This window comes from Dama dama, chromosome 11 (assembly GCF_033118175.1).
Source record: "Dama dama isolate Ldn47 chromosome 11, ASM3311817v1, whole genome shotgun sequence".
NCBI classification, from domain to species: domain Eukaryota; kingdom Metazoa; phylum Chordata; class Mammalia; order Artiodactyla; family Cervidae; genus Dama; species Dama dama.
The window spans coordinates 87,372,648-87,386,785 of record NC_083691.1 but is presented as its reverse complement, the minus strand read 5'-3'; the positions used below and the strand labels follow the sequence as shown (position 1 = coordinate 87,386,785).

Below are 14,138 nucleotides of genomic sequence, written 5' to 3'. Positions count from 1 at the left end.
ATATTTGGCACAACATTTCCATCTTCATTATTGTACTAGGAGCCAGAAAAAATAGAAGTTTATATTCTTTTGAAGTGGGACGATGTTGTCCCTTTTTACCCCTGTGGGCTTCACACACTTAGACACACAAAATATTCTCAAGATATTTGTAAGCGTGGTCTGACAATGTAAGCTGATTTTTTTCCCTTCTACTGTAAAAAAAAAAAAAAAAAAAAAAATCAAACTAGGTGAGTTTTGTCTGTTTTAGAATCAGCATTCCATTGTAGTTTTTAAAATGTATGAGATGGCTCAGATGGTAAAGAATCCTGCGTTTGATCCCTGAGTTGAAAAGATCCCCTGAAGAAGGGCATGGCAACACATATTCTTGCCTGGAGAATTGCATGGACAGAGGAGCCTGGTGGGCTATAGTCCATGGGGTCACAAAGAGTTGACACGACTGAGAGACTAATACACTTTCACTTTCATCGTCCACCCAAAATTTTAAATGTCCTGAAAGCATGTAAAGCACTAGTTTGAAAACTGTTTCTTTAAATAAAGTTTTATTGGAACATAGCCGCACTCATTCATTGACATATGGGATTTTGCAGTCTGCTTTCCTGCTACCGCAGCAGCGTTGATTGGTTGCAGCAGAGTCCTGTAGGTCTACGGCTCTAAAATATTCACTGTGTAGCTCTTTGTAGAAAAAGTTTCTGGGTGCCTTCTTGGAAGGGGCCGGAAGACCTGGTAGGCCACTAAGATACCCCCACACCCCAGAGTATGTATCCTGATCTTCTGTGTTAGAACCACTGGTGAATGAGAAACAGTCTTAGGAAAACATTTGAAAAGAATTGAGGGTATTTCTGCTCCAGAAGAATCGTTTTCTTTTCAGTGAGAGGGCCAACCCAAGCGGATCTTCTCAGATCCCTTGTAACGTCAGCCTTCTTGGTTTCTGTTGTAATATCTTTGACGAGTTGAAGGGCTGCCATGTGGAAGAGGCATTAGATTGTGAGGGGAGGTGAACTAGAATTAATCAGTATAGCCGACTGTGAGGACATAACTTCAGCTTAAGAATAGCATTTGTGAGAAACAGCTCATGACTAGAATGTGCCATCTTAGTGGGTAATGAGCTCCCTGTTCCTACAGATGTTCAAATAGAAGAAGTCAGAATGTATTTGAAGCCCCATTCCTACCTTGAAATTCTGATGACTCCTTTGGTGTAATGTTTTTGTTTCCAAGCTCAGATTTGACCACATTTTGTTGAGGGCCTATAGAGGCTTCTTTGGTGATTGTCTGAAAATACAATCCTGGTCAAAGCAAAGCAGTGTAAAGGGGGAAGAATCTCTTCTGTTGGGCAGGGGATGGCAGAAGATAGGCTGACCCAAAGGCAGGCTTTTCCTATGACCACAGCAGTAACACAGTGACACCAGGAAGTGCACTGCTTCCACCCAGCCTTAAAGCTTCAGAGAAGAATCATCTCTCTTCCACTCTCTTGAGCTGCTGCTACCATCTTTGTTTTCTGCCTAGGCCCCTGAGAAGTGGAAGAACCTGGCTGGGGGCATTTCACAAATGTGGATATCCAAATAGGGCTTCTGCATTGTGCCTTGCCAGAGTTTTATACTGGGGCTTGGCTGCAAGTGGCAGTTCTGGATGAAGTCGTCTCTTCTCTGTGAGGCTGTGTTGTTCCCGTGCAAAAGCAGCTGTAAACAATATGGAAATGCATGAGTGGCTGTGTTCCAATAAAACTTTATTTACAAAAGCAGACAGTGGGCCAGATTTGATCCCAGGGCCATAGCTTGCTGGCCCCTGATAAACAGGACAAGTTAAAACCGACTGGAAAATATCAGTGCTAATTCTCTCAAATTTTGGAGAAAAGGTGAGATGACAGGTCCAAGGTCACAGCATGGTAGAGCCAGGATTTCCACCCAGAATCTGACTTGAAGATGACTGCCAATTCTATGATGTTGTGCTGCCTCTGTCTTATAACAGGTGGTAGCACCTGGGTTTTTTTTTTTTTTTAAAGGGCTGTATGAATGAAAGAAATACTTGCTTTAGGTGGTGTGTGAAGAGCCACGGTGAGAGCTCCGAGATGGCATTTTAACAGAGACGAACCTTTTAGCCCCCGGGACTTGGCCTCCCTTTTTTTTTTTTAGATGGATCTTGTTCACAGTAAAACGAAATATAGGTTGAAAAATTTTATATGGAGAAAGAGTGCCCCAGAGTTGTCAAAAAGCACTGGGCTCCCGCAGCTGCGTCACAGGATTTGATCACTTCAGCTGGGAGTGCCAGGAGATTTGAGACAGATGTTTTCAGACATGCCGCATGCCTAAAACATTTCCAGGGGTCGGGCTGCAAATAGTGACTTAATAAGTGGAGGAACAGGGAAAGTATGCAAGCCGAGGACACAGGAGTTTATTCAGCACTAGGTGCACGGCCAACCTCTGTGCGTTACATCTGCCTGTCAGGGCTGGCTCTTTCATCTGTCGTGCCCTCCGTACTGCTCTTTGTCTGCCCGTGAATAAAGTGCAGCATTGTGGTTAGTAATCCCACTCCAGTGACTCGACTTCAAATGTGGTTTTGGAGTGCATCCCAGAGTTCTGTTTGCTAAGCTTCCTACTCCTGTTTCAGAGACACCACTGGATACAGAGCAGCGAGCACTGAAGGCTTCCCTCTTTCCTTAAACCTGCCGGGTTGTGGGCTCTCTTTTCCCCCTCTCCCTCCTTTCCTTTCTCTTTTTCCTTTTTTTTTTTAAACCTTCCAAGGCAAGTTCATGGATACTAAGCTGATGTGTTTGTTGTTCTTTTTCTCTCTGCCTCCGCTCCTAGTGAGTAACCACACTGGCCGCATCAAGGTGGTCTTTACTCCGAGCATCTGTAAAGTGACCTGCACCAAGGGCAGCTGTCAGAACAGCTGTGAGAAGGGGAACACCACCACTCTCATTAGTGAGAATGGTCACGCTGCCGACACCCTGACAGCCACGAACTTCCGAGTGGGTGAGTTCCTCCACGGTCCCTAACTGTCCTGACCGACCAGCGTTTGATGAGCTCGTAGCATTTAGACACCCCCTCCATTCACACCGCTCTCTGCTTGAATGGGTTTCTGTCTACCAGTACGAATATGCTGCCTTCATGAGATCTTTTAAATTACTTTCGGTATCATTTTTAACTTGGTTTTTGGTTTCTGAGAGAGATGGCTAGGAGAGTCTTACCCTTGGTTACTTATCATGGACAGAGCCTGTGGTGATGGGGAGGTACTGGGGGACAGGAGGAAAGAGGCTTTAAGTTAAGACCCCAGTGTACAGCTTGCATTGATCCATTTCAAATTTTATCTGCTCGGTGAGAAGTCACATTTATGTTAGATTTGACTCGTGTGAGAAAATTTGGATGGTGGTGATGAAACTTTCATAAACAGCCAGGTTCTAAAAAATTTCTTAAAATTGTCAAATATGTGTATTTCAGTTGTAGAAGGGGATACAGACTTGCATCTTTTGCCACGTTTCTGCTGCATATCAAAAGGCAGAATTATAAGTTTGATGTATGACATGGATTTGGGGTAAGATGTGCTCCTGGATTACTGTCAGCACTTAAAACCTTTTAATCTTTCATAATCTAAATATGAACTATGGTAGTTACTGCAGAAAGACTTTTCCTTTTACATTCTTGTTTCTTTTTACTAGTTTGTAAATGGAGAAAGTATTGCGGTCCACTGAATGCTGTCACACTGCCATGTTGTCATTCAATACGGTATTTTTGTCACGGAAAAATGTCTTTTATTATTTTTTGACCAATTATGGTTTGCCATGTGTACTCAAATAATCACAGACACCCACGTTACTTTATGAGTTACTCACAAGAATAACCCAAATGTCAGACAGATAATAACACTGGCTAGATCTGGTCTTTTTATGGAATATTGCTGTTTAGTCTTGGGAGCATGTGTCTAGTGGGTCGGGGGGGGGGGGTGTCTATTTCAAACTGATTTCCATCAAGACAAAATACAAGGAGGCAGTTTAAGTCCTCATTAGCTCTTTGATTATCCTGCTGCTTTATTGTGACTTGGGTTTCTTTGGAGGTTGAAGCACTGTTCTTGATAAGTCTATACTTGGAAAAAACATGTGCCCATAGATACTATTTAAAGGGGTATTGTTAATTTCCTGGTGATGATAGGGGTACTTCGGACATATTTTTAAGAAGAATTTAGCTGTTAGGTGCCAAATGGCATATCATGCTTTAGCAGGGCAGGGAGCTGAGGCTAATGGGAAGTGTGTTTAAACTGATGATCGGGGAAACTGGATTTTGATCCTGGTGCTGCTGCTAACTGGCTAATACATGGGATGTGGCAGTTAATATTTCTGGACCTTAGTTTTTCCCATCCATAAAATAAATGGTTTATATTTAGTGGCTTCTAAAATTCAGTCCCATTTCTAAAACCTTAGGACTTTTTCTTTATCAGTAATAAGCGAAACTGTTTTTTGGCTTTTTTGGAGGGCTATAGACAAGGAAGGGAAAAAGAAGTTCCCAATTAGGTTATTATGAGCTAAATGGCTTTTTTTCCGTTTTTACTTTCCTTGATTGCCTTCCTTATTCTCATTGCTTTTCTTCCTTCTCCATCATCGATAATGCCTGCTTCTCTTCCTTTTGTCTCTTTTCATAAACCTTCACAGTAGAAATGACAGAGTAATTGGGCGGGTGGTAATTTTTTGGCTTATGGTGTATTCACTTCGAAACTAAATATTTGAGGGCTTTGAGAAGCAGAGGAAGTCTACTTGTTAAAACATGCTGCACTTTCCTCTCTGGCATTTAAGCAGATGTTTAGGGACAGGATGCACACAGCCTGTTCAAAATACAAAACGGAGCACAGCTATTTACTGAAAAATCTCAGAGCCAGGCTCAACTCTGCTGCAAGAGGACTGACAAGGTAGTTTGATGTTAAGAAGTAATAATAAAAGGGAGAGGGCAGAGGAATGAATAGTTTCACATCGGAAATCATGGGAAATGTTTCATTTATACCCTGAGCTGTTTCTCTTCTCTACTTTAATTCCCGTTCAGGGTGATTTGACAGACAAGTTTTTAAAATTATTTTGTTGAAGATGGTAATTTTGTAGAATTTGGAGATTATGATTCTCTAGCAATAGAGAATTTCAGAAATTCATTTTTAGGCATCTAAGATATCTTCTTGAGATTTACTGGTTTAATATGATTTTATTACTTGCGGAAAGTGGTTTTCTAATTGGTTTTCCTCACTCTATATATGTACTCTCTCTATATATATACATATATGTACAGGGTGTTAAATCTTTTGACAAATCAGATGTGTTACATGGAAAATAGTGGTTTGAGGAAAATTCAAAATGTAATTTGTCAGCTACTTTTTGGCCTGTGATATTTAAGGCTACTGAAATGTGGGGACTGGCAAACTTTTAAGGGGCCAGAGAGTAAACATTTTAGACTTTGCAGCCCACCCCGTGTGTGTCGCACTCTGTCCTGTGTGGTATGGTGACAACAGCCATAGATGGCAGGTATGGGAATGGGTGTGGCTGCATTATAAAGCCGTCGATGGGCTGAATTTGATTCTAGTGCCAGCATTTGCTGACTCCTGCCCCCAAGGAGCCAAAAAAATAATCCAGGGAAAACAATATCGATTTTGTAGTTAAGGCACCTTAATTAAATAATACATTTTGATGATCAGAATAGCAGAAATAAGTTTTAACATTTCCGTGGTGACGTCCAGGTAGAATAGATGTTAGTGTCCCCATATTTTTGGACAAGGAAGCTGAGGCACACTGGCTTCCCTTCATTACGCAGGTCAGTCAGCTGGGGCTCGAGCCCAGCTCTCCTCATGTCTGCTTTACCTCCCTGGAGTCTGACTGTGATGTGTAGGAGGGATAAAGTGAAGGAAGAACCTGAGGGAGCTGGGTTTTCTGAGAAGGCTGGATGTTACCACAGAGAGTAAGCAGCCGGTGTTTAAGAGCCGCGGGTCTGCACACTGGCTTCTTCGTGTCCATGGGTGGTGCTCATCTGGCTCTCGGTCTCTCCTGGTCCAGGTCACTTGTCCACACAATGCAGAGGATAGTGGGTAGGTTGAGGGTTATAGCAGGCACAGGGGTGACATTGGTTCCTTCTTTTTTTTTTTTTGAAACGCACCTTGTGGCATGTGAAATCTTAGTTTCCACCAGGGATCGAACCCACAACCCCTGCAATCAAAGTGCAGAGTCTTAACCATTTGACCGCCAGGGCAATCCCCTCCTTCTTTGGTTTTTGGTTCTGCTTCTGTGTTGTCTTTCTGGTCCGTGGTGACTGTGAGTCTGCGCTGTTCAGATGCGAGAGGCAGGTGCTTTTCTCGTGACCATTAAGCATCTAGTCTCTTTTCCTGGTAATTCAGTGGGAGAAATAACTATAACTTCTACTTAATTCGACTCTGAAAGTGAAGCCCGGATGAAGACGATGTCCACAAGAAATACTCTGAGATTCTAGGATAAACTCTATTTTGTGAATGTGATGTTGACATGATGTAACAGAATACTTGCATTAAGTGGAATCCTCTGTGAAGCAAACTCTAAATGTGACTTTTTTTTTTGATGGCATTCTGACTTGTGCCTCCTTGCACTTTCCTGCCTTTACCTCTCTCTCTCTCTCTCTTTTAATAAAAACAATCCCACAGCATTTTTTGTCCTCTGGTAATAACATGCTGTTGCTGCTGAGTTACTTTAGTCATGTCTGACTCTGCGACCCTATGGACTGTAGCCCACCAGGCTCCTCTCTCCATGGGGATTCTCCAGGCAAGAATACTGCAGTGGGTTGCCATGCCCTCCTCCAGAGGGTAATAACATGAGGGTGAGCTAAACAATATGAATACATGTTTTAGAACATTTCTAACGAAGAATACCTAAAAAACACACCATATTGCCAAGTGATTTCTCACTCCATTGATCATTCCTAGTTGGAGACACTGTGGTACAGAGTAACGTTTCTCTCCTTTCAGCATGACCTGACCCAGTTTTCTTGATTTTTAGAATGAATCTCTTCTGTATCATCTAATGCGAGTTCATATGCTCATCAAAACCAGTGAGACAGCCCTCTGTATGCATGTTTACTTGCTCATAAAGCCACACTTGAATCTGAGATCTATTTGCAAGTGTCTGAAGATGAGATCGATGGACTGCACCATCACCTTTTCACCATCTGGCCCTGGGCCCGGTGTGCCATCGTAGAAGCTCTCAGAAACCACACAGCCCCTGCACACTATCTCAAAAAGCAGCTTTTGGTGTAGAAAGTGCCTTTGCTTTTTTTCCAAGATGGACGCATATCCTGAGTTGGGTGGGCGAGCAGGTTAACTGTTGTTTGTTTTAATGGATTCTTTGCATTTCATGGGGATGTAGTGAAGATGACCTCCTGGGACTTTTAAGTTGTTGTTTGTAGTTATAAGTTCTTCTAATAAGAAGAATATAGATATTCTATGTTGTCACAACCAGAATATTTCAAATAAAATAACACTGTTGTCTGGCATAACTTACTTGCAGAGAGAGAGTGAAAGGCAATCATGATTGTTAAACTAGCACATGTGGTTTCTGTGATGCTGCTTTCTCTAAGGAGAACATGAGGGACTCATGTTCTGTTAGCACCAGTTGAATACTGACAAAAAGTATTTGCTAATGTATGGTTTGGCCAAAAAGTTTGTTCAGGTTAATGGACAAACCCGAATGAACTTTTTGGCTAACCCAATAAAAACTCTGATCCCATGTTATTTCGTTTGGTTCCTGTTTCCCCTGAGAGAGGTAAATATCTATATTTTGTAGATATGAGTTCCAAGTCTTTAGCGGTTTGGTCAAAGATGACTTTAAGTCAGGTTTTCTTATTCCAGAGTCTAAAAGCCTCTTATCCTTCTGTGGTGCCTCCTATGTTAAAGAATCAGGTAGATAACACTGTGGTAAAATTTCCAGGACCAAAAAATTCATAAAGCTGCCCTCTAAGAGCTTATGCTTTGAGGCGGAGATGAGGAATGTGTGTAAATGACCCCCATTTAAGGTAGAAAACGCACAGCAGGACCCCAGAGGAGAGATACCACATGTAGCTGAGGAAGAATACTTTGAGAGAGAAGGGATGGCTTGTGACTTTTCTGTTTAGTTTTTCCTGCTCTCCTCAGCTGCTAAACATGTTGGCTTCTAGGAGGAGCTGGGTAAATGCTTGTCGCGTGATGATAGACTGATGGGGATGATGCAGCTTGACATGGTGATACATCCCAAAATAAGGGTGGATGGGAAGGAAGAATGAACCCTTTTAGACTGAGACCTGGAAACAAGAGGTCACAGGTGGTAAATGGAAATTGAGAGGAGTTACATATAAACTCAAAAGGGGGTAATATACTAGATGACAGGGCTGGGAAGGTAGACTGGAGCAAGGCCATGGAGCACCTTGAATTTCAAGCTTAAGCATTTGGATTTTAGTCTTTCAGAACTTACTAAGAGAGTTCTCTGAAAAGGTTATCATTTTGAAGAAGAGCGGGGAAGGTTTCTCAGTTTTTTAGGCAGGAAACTAGTGGTCTGATCATCGAAGCTCTGAACAGCCCATAATAGTGACAGCAGCCTCTAGCCACTTTTCACCTGTTTTGAGGTTGGTTTGCTGCCCTACACTGGGGGATCTCCCATGTGTGGCACAAAGCCATCTCAACACTATAGTGTTGTGGGGTGGAAAGGAAGCCTCCATGATGATACACATTATGTAGGTTCTCCTCATAAGGATGGAAGGAAATTCACTCTTAATGAGGCATTAAATAAACCAGCATCACTGCTCAGGAGGGAGAGGCATTGAGACTTTTGGGGGAGCAGCTTAGTTGAGACCCTCAGTCCTTCACCTTCTTGTCGTTGTTCAGATCCCTTGACAATCATCCAGCACAGAAACCAGGGGAAAGCAACACATCACTCTTGGAATTGGCACATATATTTCCTCCTTAATGCATTGTGCAGGCTTTATGTTTTTGAAAGATGAGCCAATACAATACTAAGAAAATGGTTGCTTTCATTTGGATAATTTAGAGTGTTTATGAATTTGTCAACTACTCTGAAATATGTTTGGCATTCTCAAATTATCTTCTAATACTGAGTAAATAAAATGATGCAGAACATTTCCTTTATTTAAGCTGTGAACCATTGATAAAAGGCTTTGCATTGGGGACATTTATCTCATATATACTTATTGAACACCTACTGTGTGCCAGGGACTGGTTTAGGCCTTAGGAATATAGCAATGAACAAGATAGGCGAAGTCCTTGCTCTCCTGTTATATTAAAAATATGTCGCAATACAACATATGAACCTTAGGACATGATGCTGAGTGAAATGAGCTCATCATGAGAAGACAGATATGATTCCACTTATGAAATGCTTAGAATAATCAGATTCTTAGAATAGTAGTAGTTGTTGCTGGTGTTGCTGAAAAAATGGGGAAATAAGGAAATATTTCATGAGTACCAAGTTTCTGTTTTGCAGGTAACAATCGAGATTATATGAATATACATACCACTACTGAACTGTACACTTAGAAATGGTGAGGATAGTAAATTTTATGTCACATATATTCAACCAAAATTTAAAAAACTACAAACTAGTGAGGGTACTCTCCAAGAGGGTATTGTAAATCCTAAAAGATGATGCTGTTAAAGTGCTGCACTTAATATGCCAGCAAATTTGGAAAACTCAGTAGTGGCCACAGGACTGGAAAAGGTCAGTTTTCATTCCAATCCCAAAGAAAGATAATGCCAAAGAATGTTCAAACTACCGCAGAATTGCTCTCATCTCACATGCTAGCAAAGTAATGCTCAAAATTCTCCAAGTCAGGCTTCAACAATATGTGAACTGAGAACTTCCAGATGTTCAAGCTGGATTTAGGAAAGGCAGAGGAACCAGAGATCAAATTGCCAACATCCGTTGGTTCATCGAAAAAGCAAGAGAGTTCCAGAAAACCATCTACTTCTGCTTTATTGACTATGCCAAAGCCTTTGACTGTGTGGATCACAGAAAACTGTGGAAAATTCTTCAAGAGATGGGAATACACCTTACCTGCCTCCTGAGAAATCTGTATGCAGGTCAAGAAGCAACAGTTAGAACTGGGCATGGAACAACAGACTGGTTCCAAATTGGGAAAGGAGTACGTCCAGGCTGTATATTGTCACCCTGCTTATTTAACTTCTATGCAGAGTACATCATGAGAAATGCTGGGCTGGATGAAGCACTAGCTGGAATCAAGATTGCCAGGAGAAATATCAGTAACCTCAGATATGCAGATGACACCACCCTTATGGCAGAAAGTGAAGAAGAACTAAAGAGCCTCTTGATGAAAGTGAAAGAGGAGAGTGAAAAAGCTGGCTTAAAACTCAACATTCAGAAAGCTAAGATCATGGCATCCAGTCCAATTGCTTCATGGCAAATTGATGGGGAAACAATGGAAACAGTGAGAGATTTTATTTTCTTGGGCTCCAGAATCACTGCAGATGGTGACTGCAGCAATGCAATTAAAAGACACTTGCTCCTTGCAAGAAAAGCCATGACAAACCTAGATAGCATATTAAAAAGCAGAAACATCACTTTGCCGACAAAGGTCCTTCTAGTTACAGCTGTGGTTTTTCCAGTAGTCAGGTATGGATATGAGAGTTGGACCATAAATAAAGCTGAATGCAGAAGAATTGATTCTTTTGAACTGTGGTGTTGGAGAAGACTCTTGAGAATCCCTTGGATTGCAAAGAGATCCAACCAGTCGATCCCAAAGGAAATCAGTCCTGAATATTCATTGGAAGGACTGATGCTGAAGCTGAAGCTCCAATACTTTGACCACCTGATGTGAAGAACTGACTCATTGGAATGGGCAAAATTGAAAGCAGGAGGAGAAGGGGAAGACAGCGGATGAGATGGTTGGATGACATCACTGACTCGATGGACATGAATCTGAGCAAACTCTGGGAGTTGGTGATGGACAGGGAAGCCTGGCATGCTACAGTCCATGGGGTCACAAAGAATCAGACATGACTGAGCAGTTGAACTGAACTGAGTGAGTGTATACTACTATCAAATGTATACAACCAAAAATATTCTGCCAGAAACATTATATATGATATAATGTCATGTAGTGATAGATACTATGATGAAACATTGAGGGGGGAGAAGCTTGGGAGTGTTGGTGGAAGGCCTGGATCACTACTTCAAGTATGTCAGGAAGGATTCTCTGAGACACAATTTAAGCAAAGACAAATGAAGCTAGTGATGAGCTCTTGGACAGAACATCACAAACTTTTTAATCTAACTCTGTGACTGTGTTTGTTGTTTTATTTAAGCTGTAGAGCCTCTCCAAAGTCTAATGTGAGAAGCATTTATTCAAACTTTTCCAAATTTTGGGTTTTCCAAACCCAAACTTTTTCATTTTGGGTTAGATTTTAGCAATGTGTATTATATCAGGAAATCATGTAATAGGACCTGTAGATAAAGAGCCTTATCTACAGAGGATAGAGGCAAATGAGTCTTGTTCTCTGGGTGAAAAAATGGTCCTGGAATTTTTGCAAAAGGAGTCTTGGTTATTTATAGCAAAAAGGATAGGGTCTTAAATGTAGAATCAAATTACCAGAAAAGCTGTCACTTCTTCAACATTATTTTGTATAAGACAGGTGACATGATTTTTGGCATGGAGCTTTTAAGTAAGGGAAATAAAATTGGTTCTGTTCATTAGGGCAGGTGTGTGTGTGTGTGTGTATTGGGGGAGGGCAGTCGATGGAAGGGGGCTTCATGGAAAGGTGGTTCAACCAAAGAGGACCAATAGGTTAACACTGAAAGCCAAAATCAGGAGAAAATGAGATACTATTTGACTGAAGGTGAAGATTCCTGAAGCTGGGAAAGTGAGGGGCGTCAGAGTGGGTAGTATAGAACGTATGTCTGTATTTGGGACAGTTTGAAAAAAAGCCTTAGGTAAAAGAGGGTTCAGCAGTCTGTGAAGCTGTGAGAAAGGCATGTGTGATCGATTGTTCCTTTTAAGCCATGTCTGGCCTATATCATGGGGGTGGATGGGACTTCTTAAAGGAGTCTAGGCTAGCCTAGGATAAATGACCTTTCAAAATTCCTTGGAGTCTGCAACACAGTGTCGCAAAGTGTGTGTTCTTTCCTCGTCTGTCAGCTCGAGCGTGTGGAATGATCTTGGGAAAGCTCTAAACTGCTCAGCTCATGAAACTCTGTCTGCTTCTGCTAAACTGAGCCTCTAGAGGTACTGAGGTCCCCCAGTGCTCCACGCCCTCAGTGACCCTGTTCACACTGCTGCTTCTGCTGGGGTGGGGGGTGGTGCATTCCCCTGCCCGCTCTGCCTGGGCATCACCCACTGCCTTTGCAGGAGTCAGCCAAGCACCGCTCTGGCTGCAGGGCCCCACTCTCCTTATCGGTGGCCATGCCAGTTTCTTCCCCTGAGCCCCGAACTGCCTGCAAACAGGGCCCTGTCCTTCTTGTTGGCATCCCCAGTGTGGGTGCGGTGCTGCACGTGGGCGATGCCTCATGCATGCTGGTGGACAGAGTACATTGTCTCTGCAGGTGCCCATGTGAGGGTGGCATGCACTCACCTAGCAGCACAGCCTCCTTGTGACGTCTCGGGCAACTGAAATTACAGGAGTGGAATAATCATCTGAGAAGTCTCTCTAGGGTTTGGGGTCCTAGGGAAGAGCACATTCCAGTGTCTGCAAGATGCATGAAAAAGGGTACGTTTGTAACACTTTGCCTAAGGTTTGGATTTTACATTAAAAAGTTTATTCATTTATTTTTGACTGTATTGGCTCTTTGTTGCTGCAAAGATTTTTCTCTAGTCGAGTTGAACAGGGGCTGCTCTCGAGTTGTGGTGCGCAGGCTTCTCATTGTGGTGGTTTCTATTGTTGGCGAGCACAGGCGCTAGTGCATGCAGCTGCAGTAGTTGCAGGTCCCAGGCTTTAGAACACAGGCTCAGTAATTGTGGCGCACAGGCTTAGTTGCCCCTTGGCATGTGGGATCTTCCTGGACCAGGGATCGAACCTGTGTCTCCTGCATTGTCAGGCAGATTATTTACCACTGAGCCACCAGAGAAGCCCTGGATTTTACACTTCTAACACTGACTGCAGTGTACTTGCTACTCAGGGTGAAATGCAGTTAAATTTCTAGATCTTTAGTATAATTTCCCACTACATGGAATTCCTGCTCCCTATTTCTGCATTTGTCTGAATACTGACAGTTTTTTTTTTAAGGAACAACCTCAAGTTCCATTTCAAATATTTCCACCTGTGATGCCTTTTTGCCTTTTTCTTTTCCTGTTTCACCTCTAGTCATTACCATGTTAGTGGACACTCAGACGTCTAGGTCAGGTGGACTGCTGACCAGGCCCCTGGGCTGGTGATTGAACCTCTTTGATTCCACGCTAGTCAAATGAATCCTATAATGCCTTGACCTTCCTTGTAGAGCTGTTCCTAGGCTCATGGGAAGAAACACGCTGGAGCTTTATGTGGGTTCCTTGAAGATCTTTCTCTACTTCCAAATATAACAAATCCTTTTGTTTAGCAAACCCCACCTCCTGTGTACTGACGGAGAGTACTGCCTTTCTTGGAGCTTGGAGAGACTATGCTGCCGTGTCCCATGGAGATGAGCGACCTCCTGATAGCACAGTAGTGTTAAGAAAGACCCGAGAGTATGTATCCAGTACTCCTTCATGTTGGTACTGTTAGAACCAACTCTCCTAGTACACGGAAGGCTCTTTTCCTTACATTTAGGCTTGCTCTGGGTGAGTTAGGCTACCCACAAAGGATTGTCAGTTAGCATCGTCATATGGCAGAGACAGCCTACTAGCATTGTGCCCCTCTCTGCCTTGGATCATGTACCACCTGTTTGAGAGGGGTCTACCCAGGAAGCTCTTGCATTTTATGAGCTGGCAAGGGTTGAGAGCATTTGAACCATGTAGTGTACTTTAGAACCCAAAGCTATAGTCAGGAGGATAAGTAATCATCTTGAATAGATGGGACATCCCCAGTGATGTGTGATTCTAACATTTGATCCTGCTTTGGTTTCTTCGCTTGGCTGTCGTCTGTGTCCTTTACCTCTGGGTTCCTAGGTTGGAGTCAATTTAAAAACACTGCCGGACTTAAAATAGACACTGGAGTCATATTTATGTGATACAATA

The 14,138-nt window shown here is 42.6% G+C and overlaps 1 protein-coding gene across 15 annotated transcripts in view; it reads left to right on the top strand.

Moving 5' to 3' along the window:
• Window positions 1-14,138, top strand: part of LTBP1 (latent transforming growth factor beta binding protein 1) — a 442,908-nt gene that overhangs the window by 174,654 nt on the left and 254,116 nt on the right. For 6 of the 15 annotated variants that reach the window (XM_061155622.1, XM_061155619.1, XM_061155620.1 and 3 more), the window contains exon 5: window positions 2,802-2,969. The exons of 1 other annotated variant lie outside the window; for it this stretch is intronic. In XM_061155622.1, the coding sequence (XP_061011605.1) occupies window positions 2,802-2,969 (168 nt within the window). Of the gene's footprint in view, window positions 1-2,495; window positions 2,513-2,579; window positions 2,970-14,138 lie in introns of those variants that run through there. 8 more of the 15 variants (XM_061155631.1, XM_061155630.1, XM_061155628.1 and 5 more) reach the window with 3 other exon arrangements.